Consider the following 15395-nt stretch of genomic DNA (forward strand, 5'->3'; position numbering starts at 1 on the left):
GTTTGGCTTCCATCTTGTGAAAGTATCTTTGAAAATGCGGTCTCTGGCGAGCTCTGGTGGCCTAGTGGCAAGAAGCTGCAACTGCAATCTCAGAGCTGCGTCGTTCAAATCCACCAGATGCTCTGCTGGAGAAGGAGGAACAATCTCCTCCTGTACCAGTCAGATCTGATTTGACGGTACACACAAAAAATCATGAAATAAAGTAAATTTTAAAAAAATTAAAAAAAGGAAAAAAAAAAGAAAATGCGGTCTGTTAGGTCTTTTGCCAAGTTGTGTAGCTGTACATTCCCCCCATTTGCCCTGATAGACAGTTGTGATTTTGGCAGTTATGTTGTGTAGGTGCAATGAAGTAACTATAAGACGGGCTTCTGAAAGCTTCCAGTGGACATCAGCATCCCAACACTGTACATTTCCAGTAGCTTAACCCTAAACTTCCTAATGTCTTTGTAAAGAACTGGAGAACTTAGCAGCCGTTTCATTGGAATCTAGCTATTGACTTTTTTTCCTTCGTAAAAGATCAAGATAGATTCCCCCCTGCCCCAAGAGAAAAACAATGGAGTTGAGAGTTTGAGTAATCAATTAAATCATGCACTTACATGAGAAGCAGTACCCTCTCCAGTAGTCAAGCTTAGTGATTAATGTTGACCAAGGATAATGTTCTGCTTGGCAGCCCTTAAACAACACCCATATGTGGAGTCTGTCTGCAGCTCTTTTCCCCCCTTTCTTAATTTTGGGCTAGGGCCATGGTGACCTTACTAAACAAGACTTTGCGTAAATAACATCCAATCATTAATGACACTACTCTTTACCAAAGGGAATTAGAAAGTATGATTTGTTTATTATTTCCATTGTTCCTTACAGGTTTTCTTCTGTTAACGTAACCCTTGCCAGTTTTAATGGTGCTCTTAACATTGACAAGCACTCCACAGAAGAATGTGGAGGAAGTCTTTTCCTTGAGTGTTACCCTTTTAATGGGAGTAAAACAGACAGATTAAAACCAAAAAAATGAAAAATAGTTTAACTGGCAAATTTAGGGTGCCTCATATTTGGAATTTCTATTTACCACCCTGTCCAAAATGCGAGCCATGAAGTTTCAAGGTGCTGCCTTAATTCCCTTCTTGGAGATTAGATGGAAGTTAAACTTTATGCAGAGCCTATGTGAAAAACCCAAAAATATAAGAAACTACATCAACGTCTTTCCTTCAACCGGTTGTTTGGTTGTTTTTGTTTTTTTTTTTTTTTTTAATTTGTTGTATGCTTTTTCTTCGCATCCTATTTTGTCTTAAAGAAAAAGAAATGGATACAAGTTTCTGCAAAGTTGTATTGTCTGTGTGAGGATATTTTCCTGAATATCAACCCAGTATTGACTTGACTATGCTTATATATGCTAACAGAATTAAGCCCCCTTTTGACCATTGGTTACTTAATGTATGCTGTTAGGTCTGTGCTTAGTTATCGTGGCTGAGATACTGGTTCTTGAGAAGTACAGAAAGGGCTTCTTTTATTTTTAGGTGTTTTTTTGTTTATTTGGTTTTTAAACCATTGTGGATCCGTGAATGTGGAAAATTTAGCTCTTGAGAAATTCCAGCAGTTTACAAATTATCACTTGCTTTCTTAACCTAAGGTTACCCTGGGGTTTTTTCAGGAAGCTGAGTGGAGATTAGAGGATGAATTTTTGCTTTTCTAGAAGGTTTTCAATATCTTAGCAACATCAAGGGAGCTGTGGTAGTGAGTTGTGGTGCCAGCTCAAGGTTACACTTCTGCCATGGTTTGAATCCACCTCGGGAGAATCTCCTTCCAGAGAAAGATAGGCAGTATCCTCCCATATGATTTATAGCCTCAGAAAATCAGTGATGGTCAGCGAGGAGTCAGACTTGACTTGATGGCAGTGAGTTTGACTTTGAGTATGTTAGCTACAACCTAGTGCAGCCCATATGAGAATTGTTTGTGTGAAGGCATTGGCTGATTCTATATGCTTGAGATTAGAGCTTTCTAGAATCTTGTGGGCCTTTGATCTAAAGTCTTTGATCTGTCTTAACCCAGTTATCAAAGGATGTGTTTTAAAAATTAAACCTGGTGGTTTTAATTTTAGAACATTTACCTGTTCTGAGTTCTTGAAGGGCATCACATTGATTAAAAGGGGCTGGGGGAGTTGGGGGGGGGCTTAGCAAATTCCTTAGCATAGCTGAGGCTCTTCTTGATGTGGACTTTTCCTTCATCTCCAGTCTAGTTCCTTTCACTCTCATACCTAGATCTTTGCAGTTTCCCTGATGGCAATACTGCTTTGGGCTTTTGTAGTTTGGACGTGTTTTGCCTGTTGTTCCTCCTCTCCTGTCCAATGTATGAATGTCGTCGGCTTGTCATGGTATGACATTAGTCATGATTAGCCCTATGGAAACCCTTCTCACATTGCATCACATGACCCTCTGTTTACAAACTGGCAGGAACTGAGTATTATTCGTCATTGTATGAATAAACAATCCAATGGCCACACTAATGGTAGGAAGCATTTTTTGTTTGTTTGTTTGCAGAATGGACAACTAATGACTAAATAAGGAAGTGACTACTAAAAACAGGAGCATAGACTATCTCAAAATAAATATGTAATTTCTCAAAAATTAACTTCTTTTTAACGAAAAGAGACCAACACAATTTCTTAGAATGATGATGATGTGTTTGTTGTTATGTGCCATTGAGTCGCCTGTGACTCTGAGCAGCCCTAAGTACCACAGCCTTGAACCATGCTGTATCCTGAGCCAATCTCATCATCTCTGACAGACCTAATCCCATTTCTCCAGCACTATGCCAATCCATCTTATCCTGGGTCTTCCTCTCCTGAGCTATTATCCCTCCACCCTTCTAAGTGTGATGTCTTTTTCCAAAGACTGGTCCTTCCTGGCCACGTGCCTGAAGTTATTCTTGCCTCCAGGGACCAGCTTAGTTTCATCTCTCCAGGACAGACTTGTTGGTTCTCCTGGCACAGTCCATGGTATGTTCAACACTCTTCTCCAGCACCACAACTCAAAGGTGTGGATCCTCCTTCTATCATCCTTAGTCAGCTCTCTGACCCATAGCAAGTAATTGTGAAGACCATGGCCTTGAATCAGGCACACCTTAGTCTCCAGACTGATATCGTTGCTCTTCAGCCCTCTGGAGAGGTCCCTGACAGCTGATTTTACCAAGGCAATTCATCTTTTGATATCCTGACTGCTGGTGCCAAGAGTGTTAATTGTGGAACGAGCAAGCAGAATCTCTTTTTCTGTCTGTCATGAAGCTGCCAATTGAACCGGTGATGAGAATGATAGGTGCTTTTTATTTCATCACAAGAAATCCAGGCTATAAGAATGACAGTTTGTTGCCCCTTCCCCCCCTTTTTTAAAAAAAGTTAATTATTTGCAACAACTATTGCTATGTATTATAGTAATCTTTGACTAGTGTTTGCATGTCACATCAATTTTGTTTCTCCTGTGGACAAGGACTATCTCCAAGTTGATGCTGTTGACCTTTATTACAGTTGTTAAGTAACTGTCAGATGGTAAACACCCCAAAATTTCTCTTGAAGATCACTGTCACTGAGGTTGCTAGATCTACCTGCAAATCAACAACAGGAATTGGTCTTGCTTAACACCCGAGAGTATGACACTTTCAGGCTTTGCCTTGATGAAATGTGTACAGCAAATGAGAATGTGATCTGCAGGCTGCTTAACCTACCTACGTTCTTGGCTTGCTCTTAAATTGTCGAGGAGGAAAAAAATGTGAATTATTGCCAGTGTAATTGTGAATTCTTGCCTGAAGACTGAGGCCAAGCAAACTGTAGAATGTTGATCTGTGGGCATGCCCTCTCCCTGTGGAACAGCTGTGGAGGAGGGCCTCCCACGGTGACCTGACTCTTAGAAGAACTGTTGGAAGCATTCCCCTCGAGCTGTCTGGTAGTGTTGATTATACCTCTCAGTGACCACGTGTTCAAGGAGGCAGAATTCCTCTGTGGCCACTGTGGCTGCTTCTGGTGTTCCCACATCAAGCTAGCCCTACACCCATTGCTGATTCAGAGATGAGGTTAGTTAAGTCTGTGGAACATTTTGAGGTCTGCACTGCCCTAAAAAGTTTCCCATGCTTGTTTCCATCCTCTTTAATGACTGTTTGGGCCCTAACCCTTCTTTTAGTCTTAAGTATTCTTCAGAGAGCACCCTTTGTTTTTACATAGTCAATAGCTTTTGGGCTGAGTCTGCCTTCGAGACTTAATACAAGGGCGATAACAAAACCAACTGTCTGTGTTTAGTCTTCTTCTTGATTAATTTGTCTGCAGCATTTTGCTCTATTGTTATTGCTGTTAGATGCCTTTGAGCTAGATCTGCAGAATTAATGGCATTTCAGTGTACAGCAGGACCAAGTGTTGCCTGATCTGTGCCATTTTCATAATAGTTGGTAACAAGATAATGTTTTATTGTAATCCATAACATTTTTACTGACTAGTTTTTGGAGGTAAATCTCCAGGCCTTTCTTCCTAGGGTTAGTCTGGAAGCTCTGCTGAAACCTGTCTACCATGGTGACTTTGCTGGTTGTGAGTTTCCCACCATCACAGCACCGGGAAGCCACCAGATAGGACAAATTGACAGATTGTATACTCTCTAATGCTGGAAATTCACTTTTCTTGCCCAACCCCTAGGTTTCCTCTATTTTCCCCCCTCATACTTGTATTTCTGGCCATTTTCCCTCACGCTCCATTATGAGTCCATTCCTATGCCCACTTTGAAATGTCACTATTTTCTTGGGCTTTATGGTTTCTGATTATATGGAGTCTTCATGAGTACATGCACCAATTGCCAAGGTGTTTTTTTTTAAAAACAACCACACCAGATCTTCATTTCCTGAGTGCTAGAATGGTATCTTCAAATGCGGGCCTCATTCTTGCTTCCTGCAGGAGGCATCAGCAGTGTTTCCGGGTCTGGTCTGTACAGTAGTCTCTCTCACTGCTTTAACCAGGGTCCCCCTACCCCAGATGTTGCTAGCAGAGGTGAAACAATCACTTTCCTGCCTCCACACTCTCTTTCAAAAACAGGTCTAAATTAATAATCTAGCATTTGCTTATTATCTAAAGCCAATGACATGGCAATTTAATTTAAACCGAATAATGAAAATATTTACCTTGCTTTCAGCTCATAAAGTACCAGTTATTAAAGTATGATTGTATTTATGCAAGTCAGTGATAAGCCAAACATTGCTTTATTGTTTTAGAAGGTAAAGAAATAGAAAAAAACCCCTTTTTAATTTATTAAAAAGAAGACATTATAGGTCTATTTTCTTGATTTTTTAAAATAGTCTTTGTACCACTACTGTACTTCTTATCTACTTTTATGATAGCAACTTATCATAGTTTAATGTACCTTTATCTTTTAATAGCAAAGTGGAGATGATAGAGGCCTCCTGGGAAAATAAACTGCTGCACATAATACAGGAGAGAGATGGACAAGGTCTTCCACTTAAGATTGACAGCCTCAGGGCTGCTGACTTGGAACTGACTTGATGGTCATGAGTTTGAATTCTGTGTATGTAATAGAATAGTACCCAGCACAGAGTCAGTGATATTTATGCATTTGCTACTATTACTATTGTTTGTTACTCCCATTTGTCTTTAGACTCATGTGAGCAGAAAGATTTTTTTTTTCTTTTTAAAATTTGTTTTACGGTGGGTGATTTTAATCTGTGGTCAGACGTTCTTCTAGGTCATATAGCCCTGGTGTGTCCACTTGCTGTACAGAGGTAACTTGTGGTTGCTGTGAAGCTGAACAGTGTGACACTGATGTGTCAGATGCGATAATGCTCACCCATGACTGACAGTGTTTGGTGGAGCTTCCTGATTAAATCAAGCTTGGAAGCAGGAGTGGCATCCACTTCTGAAATAGCATGCCTCCAGAAACCCTATGAACCTGGAGAAAGGATGAAAGTTATACAAATGTCCAGGTCTTTCGTTCATAGAGTCACTATGAGTCCTCTACTCTATGCACTGCTTTAGAAAACACATTTGTAGATAAGGGAGTCAGCCCTGTAACTGACAACCTCAAGGACTCCCTTTTCCATCTTATTGTCAGTATATTACAGTGCTAAATGACTAAATATTTTCATAATTTGGACTGAAAAAGAAATATATGTCTACTATGACAGAAGCTCCAGCTGGGTTTAGAGAGGCCAGGACACCAGAGATACCGTTACTCAGGTCAAATAAATCCTGGCTGAAAGAACCAGAAGAATGTCAATTTGTGCTTTATTCACTGTGAAAAGGCATTTGATTATGTGTACACAAACTATAGCTAACTTTGATAAGAATAAGAATTCCAGAACACTTAATTATGCTCATACGAAACCTATACCTAGATGAAGAAACTGTTGTTTGAACATAGCATGGTTTAAAATCAGTAAAGTGTGCATCAGGGCTGTATCCTATCTCCATACCTAATCAGTTGGTACACTTAGCAAGTTATTCTAGAAGCTGAACTCCGTCAAGGAAACTGTGACATCAGGATTGGAGGAAGACACATCAACAATCTGCAATTTGCAGATGACACAAACTTGCTTGCTGAAAGTGAGGAGGAATTGAAACACTGTCTGCAGAAGATCAAAGACTATAGCCTTCAATACGGATAACATTTCAACATCAAGAAGACAAAAATTCTCACTACTAGACTGAGAAATAACATCATGATAGATGGAGAAAAGATTCAAATTGTCAATGATTTCATCTTATTTGGATCCACACTCAATATCTTTGGGACCAGCAGTCAGAGATCAGGAAGGTATTGCATTGGGCATGTATGCTGTCAGGGATCTCTCCAAGTTACTGAGGAGCATTGATGCCAATTTGAAGACTGAGATACGCCTGATTCAGTCCTTCGTCCGTAGCAAATGCATGCACTTGCTATGCATCTGAGAGCTGAACAGTGAATAAGGATGACAGAAGAGAACTGATGCCTTTTAGTTGTGGTGTTGGAGAAGTGCACTGAAATATCCCATGGATTGCACAAAGAACAAACATAAAATATGTCTTGATTGAGAAAGAAAATATATCTTAAGAAAAAGTGCAGCCAGAGTGTTCTTTGGAGGCAAGGATTCAAAACTTTGTCTTACATATTTTGGACATGTTGCCAGGAGAGACTGTTCCTTGGAAAGGGACATCATGCTTGGAAAGGTGGAGGGTCAAAGAAAGAGAAGACCCTTAGGGAAACGGATTGACACAGTGACTATTGCTGTGGGCTCAAGTGTGTCAGAGGTGATGAAAATGGCCCAGGATAGGACAGGGTTCAAATCTGTTGTTCATAGGGTCGCTCTGAGTTGTACTCGACTTGACATCACCTAACAACAACAACAACAATAAAAACAATTCTAACAGAGGCATGCCTCTCTGGCACTGACACATTTCTTGGAAGTTGTAACTTCATGCTTTTAAATGGGATTGTATTTTAAATGCACTAGGAGCGCTAGTCACTCAAAAGAACTAGAATTTTTTTTTGTAGGCTGAAGAATCAATCCTATAGAAAGTATACATATAAAAGAACCTAAATATTCCCAGTAGAGGTTCTAATAGTGGCATAAATCAAGTTACAGAGGGAAGGTGGTTCTTACAATAAAAGGCCTATTGACTAGCACTTTGTCTATTATAGTGTAGAGGTTAGGAACCACAAGATGTAGAGGCTCAGCTATGTCATTTACTGTTCGTAAGTCCTGGAGCAAATTCCATCTACCATGGGGTTGTTTTACAACTCGGAAGTCCACATGCAAGGCAGAGGTGAAGTAAGGTACTGCTTATGAGGTTTTCCGTCCATTCCAACAACTAAAAATTAGTGAGAAGGGTTGGGACCTCAGAAGGCATTTAGGACCAATTAGTAGGCTCTGTGTCCAGAAGAAAACGAATATACTTACCAGTAATGTTAATGCTCACCCACAGCAATTCTGGGAGGATCTAAATCGTTGAAGCGTCCTCCTTTGTTTCCAGCTGGGAGCTGGGGCCCATTTTAGGGTTTTCTTACAGTAAGGTTTTTTCTACATGGTAATAAACCCCAAACCCCAGTTGTTGTTGAGTCAGTTCTGACTCACCGTCGCCCTGGAGGAGGACATGCCCCCCACCACGCCACCCCCGACTCCTGAGGCTCAAGATCTCTAGGGAAACAGACTACTGGATTTTCCTCCTGTGGAACAGTTGGTGGGTTTGAACTGCAGACCTTTGGTTTGCAGCTGTGCACTTAACACTGTTGCAACAAGTTTTTCTGTATGATATGAAATGTGCAGTCCTTGGCTTTTAATGAAAGAGGTTCAGTTGTGCTCCTGTTTCATCCTTGCTTAGTTGTTTGTTTACAGAGTGAGGTGGAGTTGCAAAGTAACTAATTGAAAGTTCTTTGATGTGGGTATTAATTAATTAGAACAACCAACTTGGGTCATCTTAAATATTTTATTATTGAAAAATATTGACATTTTTATAGTTCTACAAGAAATGAGGCACAGAGGCTAATTTTGAAGGCTTACCCATAGAGTTTCTATTAGGTCGATTAAGAGCTATATGCTTTTCAAGAATTTCTCCTCCTCAGATTTAAAACTAAGGCTGAAATATCTTATTTTCACTCCATTAACCTCATTGAAGCTGCTAAATAACACCTTATATTTATTATCTAATGTTTAGCTTTTTCAGTAGGCAGCTTTACAAACATTCTGTTGAGTTTGAGTGAATGAATGTATCTTAGGGAGTCCATTGCCCGTCTCCATATGAGTGATTGTAAAAGGTTACTGTAGTCTCTAATCCAAACAGTCATGCCATGGGTGTAGAAGTAGTGAACATAGAAACTGGTTTTCTTGACTTGCTCATTAAGAACTGTTTTAAAATGTGTGTTTATCATCGTTCTTGAGTTTTTTAAAATATAAGAATTTTAAAATATTTCATACTTTTAAGTTCTTGTGAGGGTAATTAATTGTGGACCATTAGTTTGAGATTGCTCAAGTTAAAAATGAAAATATTGTATTGCCATAAAGAACTGTGTATTAAACTTTTATTCAGCTCATAATAAACAGCCCCATTTGAGTCTTAAGTTGGTCTGTGTGCTCATAATGTTAATCCACGGGGGTTTGTGCTGCTAACCTAGAGGCATTTCCTGTCTGGTGGTTGGAATCCACCAGCAGTAATTCGGGACAAGATGGGCAGTTTCCTCCCATGGGATTTACAGCCTCTGAAAACCGACTAGAGGGTTCATCTGCGAGTTGGTTCTGACTTGATGACAATGAGTTTGGGCGTCATAAAGAGCCCTGGGGTCGGTGTCAGCCTGAAACATAATCCACAGGACCAACAGTTCTTCTTGAGAGATCTAAAAGTCCACTCCGAGCTGATCCTCCAGCAAGTTCTCAGAAGCTGTAAATTGCACAGGAGGAGATTGCTTTTCCTTCTCCCTTGGAGCAGCTGGTAGATTCGAATCCTGGACCTTTGGGTTGGCATCACAACTCTCTACCAGTCAGCCACCAGAGCTTCCTAGTGAGAACTAAAGAAGGCCTAAGTGAGGAAGTGATATTTGTATTTCATGACACATTACACAAATGGCCCCCAACTACATGACAAGTCATTTATAACCTTAACCTTGCCCCAGATTTCCATTCACTCTGAGCATCTGTGGAGGGGAAGAAAATGGAGATGGGAGGGCTCCTGGCTCTTCGTTTGGTCTGCAAGTCTTTCCTGAGGATCCCATAGTGTGTGTAGACCAAAGATGATAAGCTGGGGCTCAGAGTCAACCCACAGCTCTGTATTACTTGGCTTCAAGTTTTCATTCAAAAACTTAACATAGTCAGCAGCATTTGGAAGACAGGGTGGTTTCACAAGCAAACCTATTTGGAAGGCTGGGTCAACTATCCTGCAGGTCTCTTAATTTGTTTGTAGACTTGCTAATTGATTAGCTGAGGGGCAGCTGCTCTTGTTCATGGCACTTTCCTGGCTTGCAATCCATTCAAGAGACCTTGGTTGACTTCATGTTGTGGTCCACTCAAGGCCTAGTGGGCCTCTATTCCTCACCCTTGTTTTCTCCCTTTTCCCAGCCTAAAATTCAGCATTAACAGCAGACTTAAGCCTATGAAAACACATAATAATTTGGAGGTCATTGTTCATCCTAATCCTGACTATTACAGATATTTTTTCCCAGTGCTTAAAATTGGTTTGTTATGTTCCTGAAACTGCTTATATCTCTCATTTTCTCACAGCCACATTTATCCAAGTGGATAGAAATGGGAAAAAAGTTAGTTTTCACTTCATTTTGTTGGTCAAGAGATTAAATTTTCATAAGCCAAGTTTAAGTTTAGCAAACATCAAATTTTCTAAACAGGGTTCACAGCTGTTGTGAACGCAAAAGGGTCACTATGAGTTGCAAGGGACTTTATGGCTCATAACAACAACCACAAACTTCTATATAATATCTAGATGATTTTTTAAATTAATAAATAGCATTTTGAGAAACAGATATGTTTTTGTTTTAAACTGTGTTCTTTTGCCTTAATATAGATCAAATTAGTTTAGAGTGAAAATTAGTTTTATTTGTAACTTTCCTAAATTGTATAAAAATTGCATTTTTTTTTTCTTCTTTCACAAAATTCTGCCAGCGAGTTGAAAATGGTGACTTCAACTGGATTGTTCCAGGAAAATTTTTAGCATTTAGTGGACCACATCCAAAAAGCAAAATTGAAAATGGTAGGTTTTTCTTGATTTTTATCATCTAGAAATTTATTTTGGCTCATTTTCTTTAATATTCTTAATTTCTTCAGATAATCCTTACCTTTGGTAATATTCCTCAAAGAATACCAATTTATAATTTTAAAAATTGGACAGTAGTAATGAGTATGTTAAATATTATAGTTCCAGTAGTTGGAGCTGTAACCACTGCTTTAAAACTAAAACATTTTCAGATTGTTATAATTAAGATGACCTTTTTGTTATACCTAATTATGGAAGATGACTCTGTGAACCAAACTAATCTAATCAGTCAGCAGGTGGTTGTTGTCTATTAGTGTTTTTCAGATCTATTTGGCAACAAAGTACCACATATCAAGGTATTCTTTGGGGAACACTGTGTTGAATAATAAAAATGAATTTGATGACAATAAATGTATTTATTGATTACGTTCTAGTTAGTAATCACAACATTGTCTACTTTCATGCCCACATAACTCTCTGAGGTGTATATACTATTTTTCCCATTTTCTACTGTAGGAAATTTTGACTTACTAGTGGTTAAGGAATTTGCTCAAAGACAGAGAATCATAGAAAGAAGCGGTATTCCAACTCAGAGCTAGGCTCCTAAACACTGTCCTGTATTGATGCAGTAACTCAGTCACAACATCTAGGAAGAATTTTCTAGCAGAATGTAATTATATTACTTATTTACAGTGCAAGTATCGCTGTAGCAGACATATTCAGGGGAGAAATCATAATTACAAAAGAAAACATAAACCTTTTGAATGAACTATTTAAGTTTTCCCCATTAAGCTTTATTTTCTGCTTACTTTTTATTTTCAATTCTTAAAGATTCCCTAAACTTAACTGATGTTCATTTGATTCCAACTCATGAAAACCCTGTAAGACAGGCAGCTCTGATGACTTACTGGCAAGGGGCATTCTCCTCCTGTGCAATTAAATTTCTCTAAAAACCCGCCAGAGGATCAGCTGTGGGCCTGTTCTAACTCGATGGCACACAACACAAAACCAACATGAAATTACCTTATTCTCCCCTGGAGTGGTAGAACTGCTGACCCTTTGATTTGTAGCCAAGTGTTTAACCAGTGTGACACTAAGACAAGTGATGATAGACATGAAAGGCTTAAGAATAATTTAAGAAGTATATACATGGAAAAACTATAGCCCAACTCTGGTGGTAGGGAACCACACTGCTAAACTCAAGCCTCACAATTTGAATCCACCAGCTGCTCTGAGGGAGAAAAGTAGGCAGTCTCCTCCTGTGTGATTTACTGCCCCTGAAAACCCGCTGAAAGGTCATCTATGAGCTGGTTCTGACTGGATTGTACACAATAATAACAACAGTGTCGTTGTCTTTTATCATCATCATCATCATTAATTCTTTTTTCTTAAAACTTAGTTTTGCTATATATTCTTATTCATGAATTCACATTGTACAGTTTGTGTTTCCAGAAGTATGTGTAATCATTTCACCCCTGTGACATTTTTGGGAGGGAATGCTGCTTGAATCAGTTGTCCTCTGTGGATTAGGAATTCAGGGCTAGAGTTAACAAATGGGAAACCACAGGGAAGCCAGAATTAGATGGTCTCATTCATGCATTTGCTAATGACCCTCCCTCCACATTGAATGAATTAACTTCTGCTATTTTAGGTTGTTAGATAAAATGACCATCATAATGTTGAGTGGCTCGGGGAAACTGCTCTCTGACTGTTGGTCTATCAAGACAAGGTTGATGAAACTTAATTTTGGCCATTTATGCAAAATTATTTGACTCAGGCCTAGAAAATCTTGGTAGGTGTACTGTTCCAGTGCTGACTTTGTTGTTGAATGTTTTGTGGTCAAACAGAAGGAACATTTGAAATTAATCTATTTTGCAAAAATTACTTAAAGATAAGCAATTTAAAATATTTAATATTTAATACTTCCTTTTTTAAAAAGAAGAAAGTAGAGATGAATTAATGAAAAGAACATAAAATGAACTAAATTCTGTCCAAGTACACTTACATGTTGCTGTTGTTTGATGCTGTCGTATTGAGTATGACTCTTAGCGACACTATTGATAATGAATCTGAACCCTGCCCTATCCTTTGCCATCCTCACACTTCTGGCACTTCCAGTCACTTTGCCAGTCCACCTGTGGAGGGTCTTCCTCCCTTTTGCCAACCCTTCACCCTCCCAATCATCATGTCCCTGTGCAGGAAATAGTCCCTGCTGGTAACATGCCTGAAGTACGTGAGGCGAAGCCTCATCATCTTTGCCTCCAAAGAGGACCCTGGCTGCACCCTTTCCAAGACGTATGTGTTTGTCCTTTTGGCCATCAACACCACAGCTCAACCAGTTCATCTGTCATCCTTAGTCATTGTCCAGCTCTCAGATGCATTACAAGTGATTAGAAAGACTATGGCCTGAATCAGACACACCTTAGTTCTTTAACTGACATCATTACTCCTCAATAATTTGGAAAAGTCCCCGGACTGCAGACTTTCCCCAATGTCATGCATCTCCTTTTTTTCCTGATTGCTGGTACTAAAAGGTGTAAATTGTGGATCCAAGTAAGATGAAGTTGTTGACAATTCCAGTCTCTTCTTCATCCATCATGATGTTGCCTATAGGTCCAGTGGTAAGAATCTTTGTTTTCTTGACATTGAGATGCAATGCATATGGAAGACTACATTCCTTGATCTTCTGCAACAAGTGTTTCAAGTCCTCTTTACTTGCATCAAGCAAGTTTGTGTCATCTGCATAATGCAGGTTATTGATGAGTGTCCCTCAGATCCTGATGACACATTCTTCTTTGTAGAGTCCAACTTCTTGAATAATTTGCTCAGCATAGAGACTGAATGGGTATGGATAGAGAATGCAACCCTGACACACTCCCTTCTTAATTTTAAACCACGCAGTGCTTCCCTGCTCTTTTTTGCACAACAGCCTCCTGTTCTTGCACGAGCACAATGAAGAGCTCTGTGATTCACATTCTTCTCAATGTTTGCCACAACTTGTTACAATCCACACAGTCAAATGCCTTTGCATAGTCAATAAAGTACAGCTAACATTCGTCTGTTATTCCCTACTTTCAGCCAGGATAATTGACATCACCAATGAAATCCCTGGTGCCACGGCTTCTTCTAAATCCTGCTTGAAACTTCTGGCAGTTTCTTATCTATGTACTAATGATTTTCTGCAGTATTTTCCTTGCTTGTGATATTAATGATATTGTTTCATAGTTCCACATTCTGTTGGATCACCTTTCTTGGGAATGGAAACAATTATGGACCTTTTCCAATCTATTGGCCAGAGAGCTGTCCTCCAAAATTTCCTGACACAGACTGGTGAGCACATCCAGGGCCACATCTATTAAACAAGTCAATTGGTATTCCATCAATTCCTGGGGCCTTATTTTTTTGCCAGTGCCTTAAATGCAACTTCAACTTCCTCCTTCATTACCAGTGGCTCCTGTTCATATGTTACTTCCTGGAATTTTTCAGTGTCCATAAATTCTTTTTGGCACAGTGATTCTGTGTGTTCCCACCATCTTCTTTTGATGCTTTCTGGATCATTCAATATATTGCCCGTAAGATTTTTCAGTAATGTGACTCGAGGTTTAAATTTGTTTTTCAGTTCTCTCAGCTTGAGAAATGCAGAGCTAGTTCTTACCTGTTTATTCTCCAATTCCAACTCTGCACACTCCGTTATAGTACCTTTTTTGGCTCTCTTGAGCTGCCATTTGAAATCTTCTATTCAGCTCTTTAATTCAGCTTGTTTCCCCTTTGTTTTGGCTTCCTAGTGCTCTAGTGAAATTATTAGAGTCGCTTCTGACATCCATTCCTTTCTCCTCTGTTTTTATAATGGCCTTTTGCGGGTCTGGAGATGTAGCTCACTGGTAGAGAACGGTGGCTCACGTGCCGCGGCTTTCTGGTTCGTGGTTTATAATGGTCTTTTGCTTTCTTCATGGATGATATCCTTGGTAGCATACCACAACTGGTGTTCAATGCCTTAAACGTATTTCTAAATAGATCTTCAAATTCAGATGGAATAGACTCAAGATCATATTTGACTCTTGTGGACTTATTTTAATTTTCTTTGGCCTCAATTTGAACTTGCATATGAATAATTGGTGGTCTGATCTATAGTCCACCCCTGGTCTAGTTTTGACTGCCAATATTGAGCTTCTCCAACAATCTCCTCCACAGATACACTCAATGAAAACAACTTAACTTTCCAGAATTCAGCAGCTTTGAACATGACATGTATAGAAAGGCAACAGTTCCAACTAAGAACAGAAAACAAGGCTAGATCACATATGGATGGTTATACGATTGGCATATAGATATATTGGTTAGTGCTGATGTATACATATGTGAAAACAGAAGACTCTATATGCTTGTTAAATACATTATATGCATGCATGACCATATATTCATTGAAGACAGATACTCTTCATATGTAACAGACCATGTTCTGAAGTTCATTTTCTGTTGCATGGGATAAGTTAGTCAACTGATAGAACGTTGTTTATAAGCTGGAGGTAGAATGATTGAATTTTGCACAATGATTTATTCATTGCAAATACATTTTTTAAGAGACATAAACGTAGATTATACACATGGATTTCACCTGATGGTATGCATAGGAATCAGATCGATTATATCTGTGGAAAAAACCGCTGGAGAAGCTCAATATCAG

At 39.2% G+C, this 15395-nt stretch overlaps 1 protein-coding gene across 2 annotated transcripts in view; it reads left to right on the top strand.

Moving 5' to 3' along the window:
• The window catches only part of CDC14A (cell division cycle 14A), a 223504-nt gene that overhangs the window by 138120 nt on the left and 69989 nt on the right, over positions 1 to 15395 (top strand). For both annotated transcript variants that reach the window (XM_006882445.1, XM_006882446.1), the window contains exon 8: positions 10621 to 10708. In XM_006882445.1, the coding sequence (XP_006882507.1) occupies positions 10621 to 10708 (88 nt within the window). The remainder of the gene's footprint in view (positions 1 to 10620; positions 10709 to 15395) is intronic.

The sequence above is a fragment of the Elephantulus edwardii genome, unplaced genomic scaffold, assembly GCF_000299155.1.
Source record: "Elephantulus edwardii isolate Elephantulus edwardi_28Jun2011 unplaced genomic scaffold, EleEdw1.0 scaffold00020, whole genome shotgun sequence".
Lineage (NCBI taxonomy): Eukaryota > Metazoa > Chordata > Mammalia > Macroscelidea > Macroscelididae > Elephantulus > Elephantulus edwardii.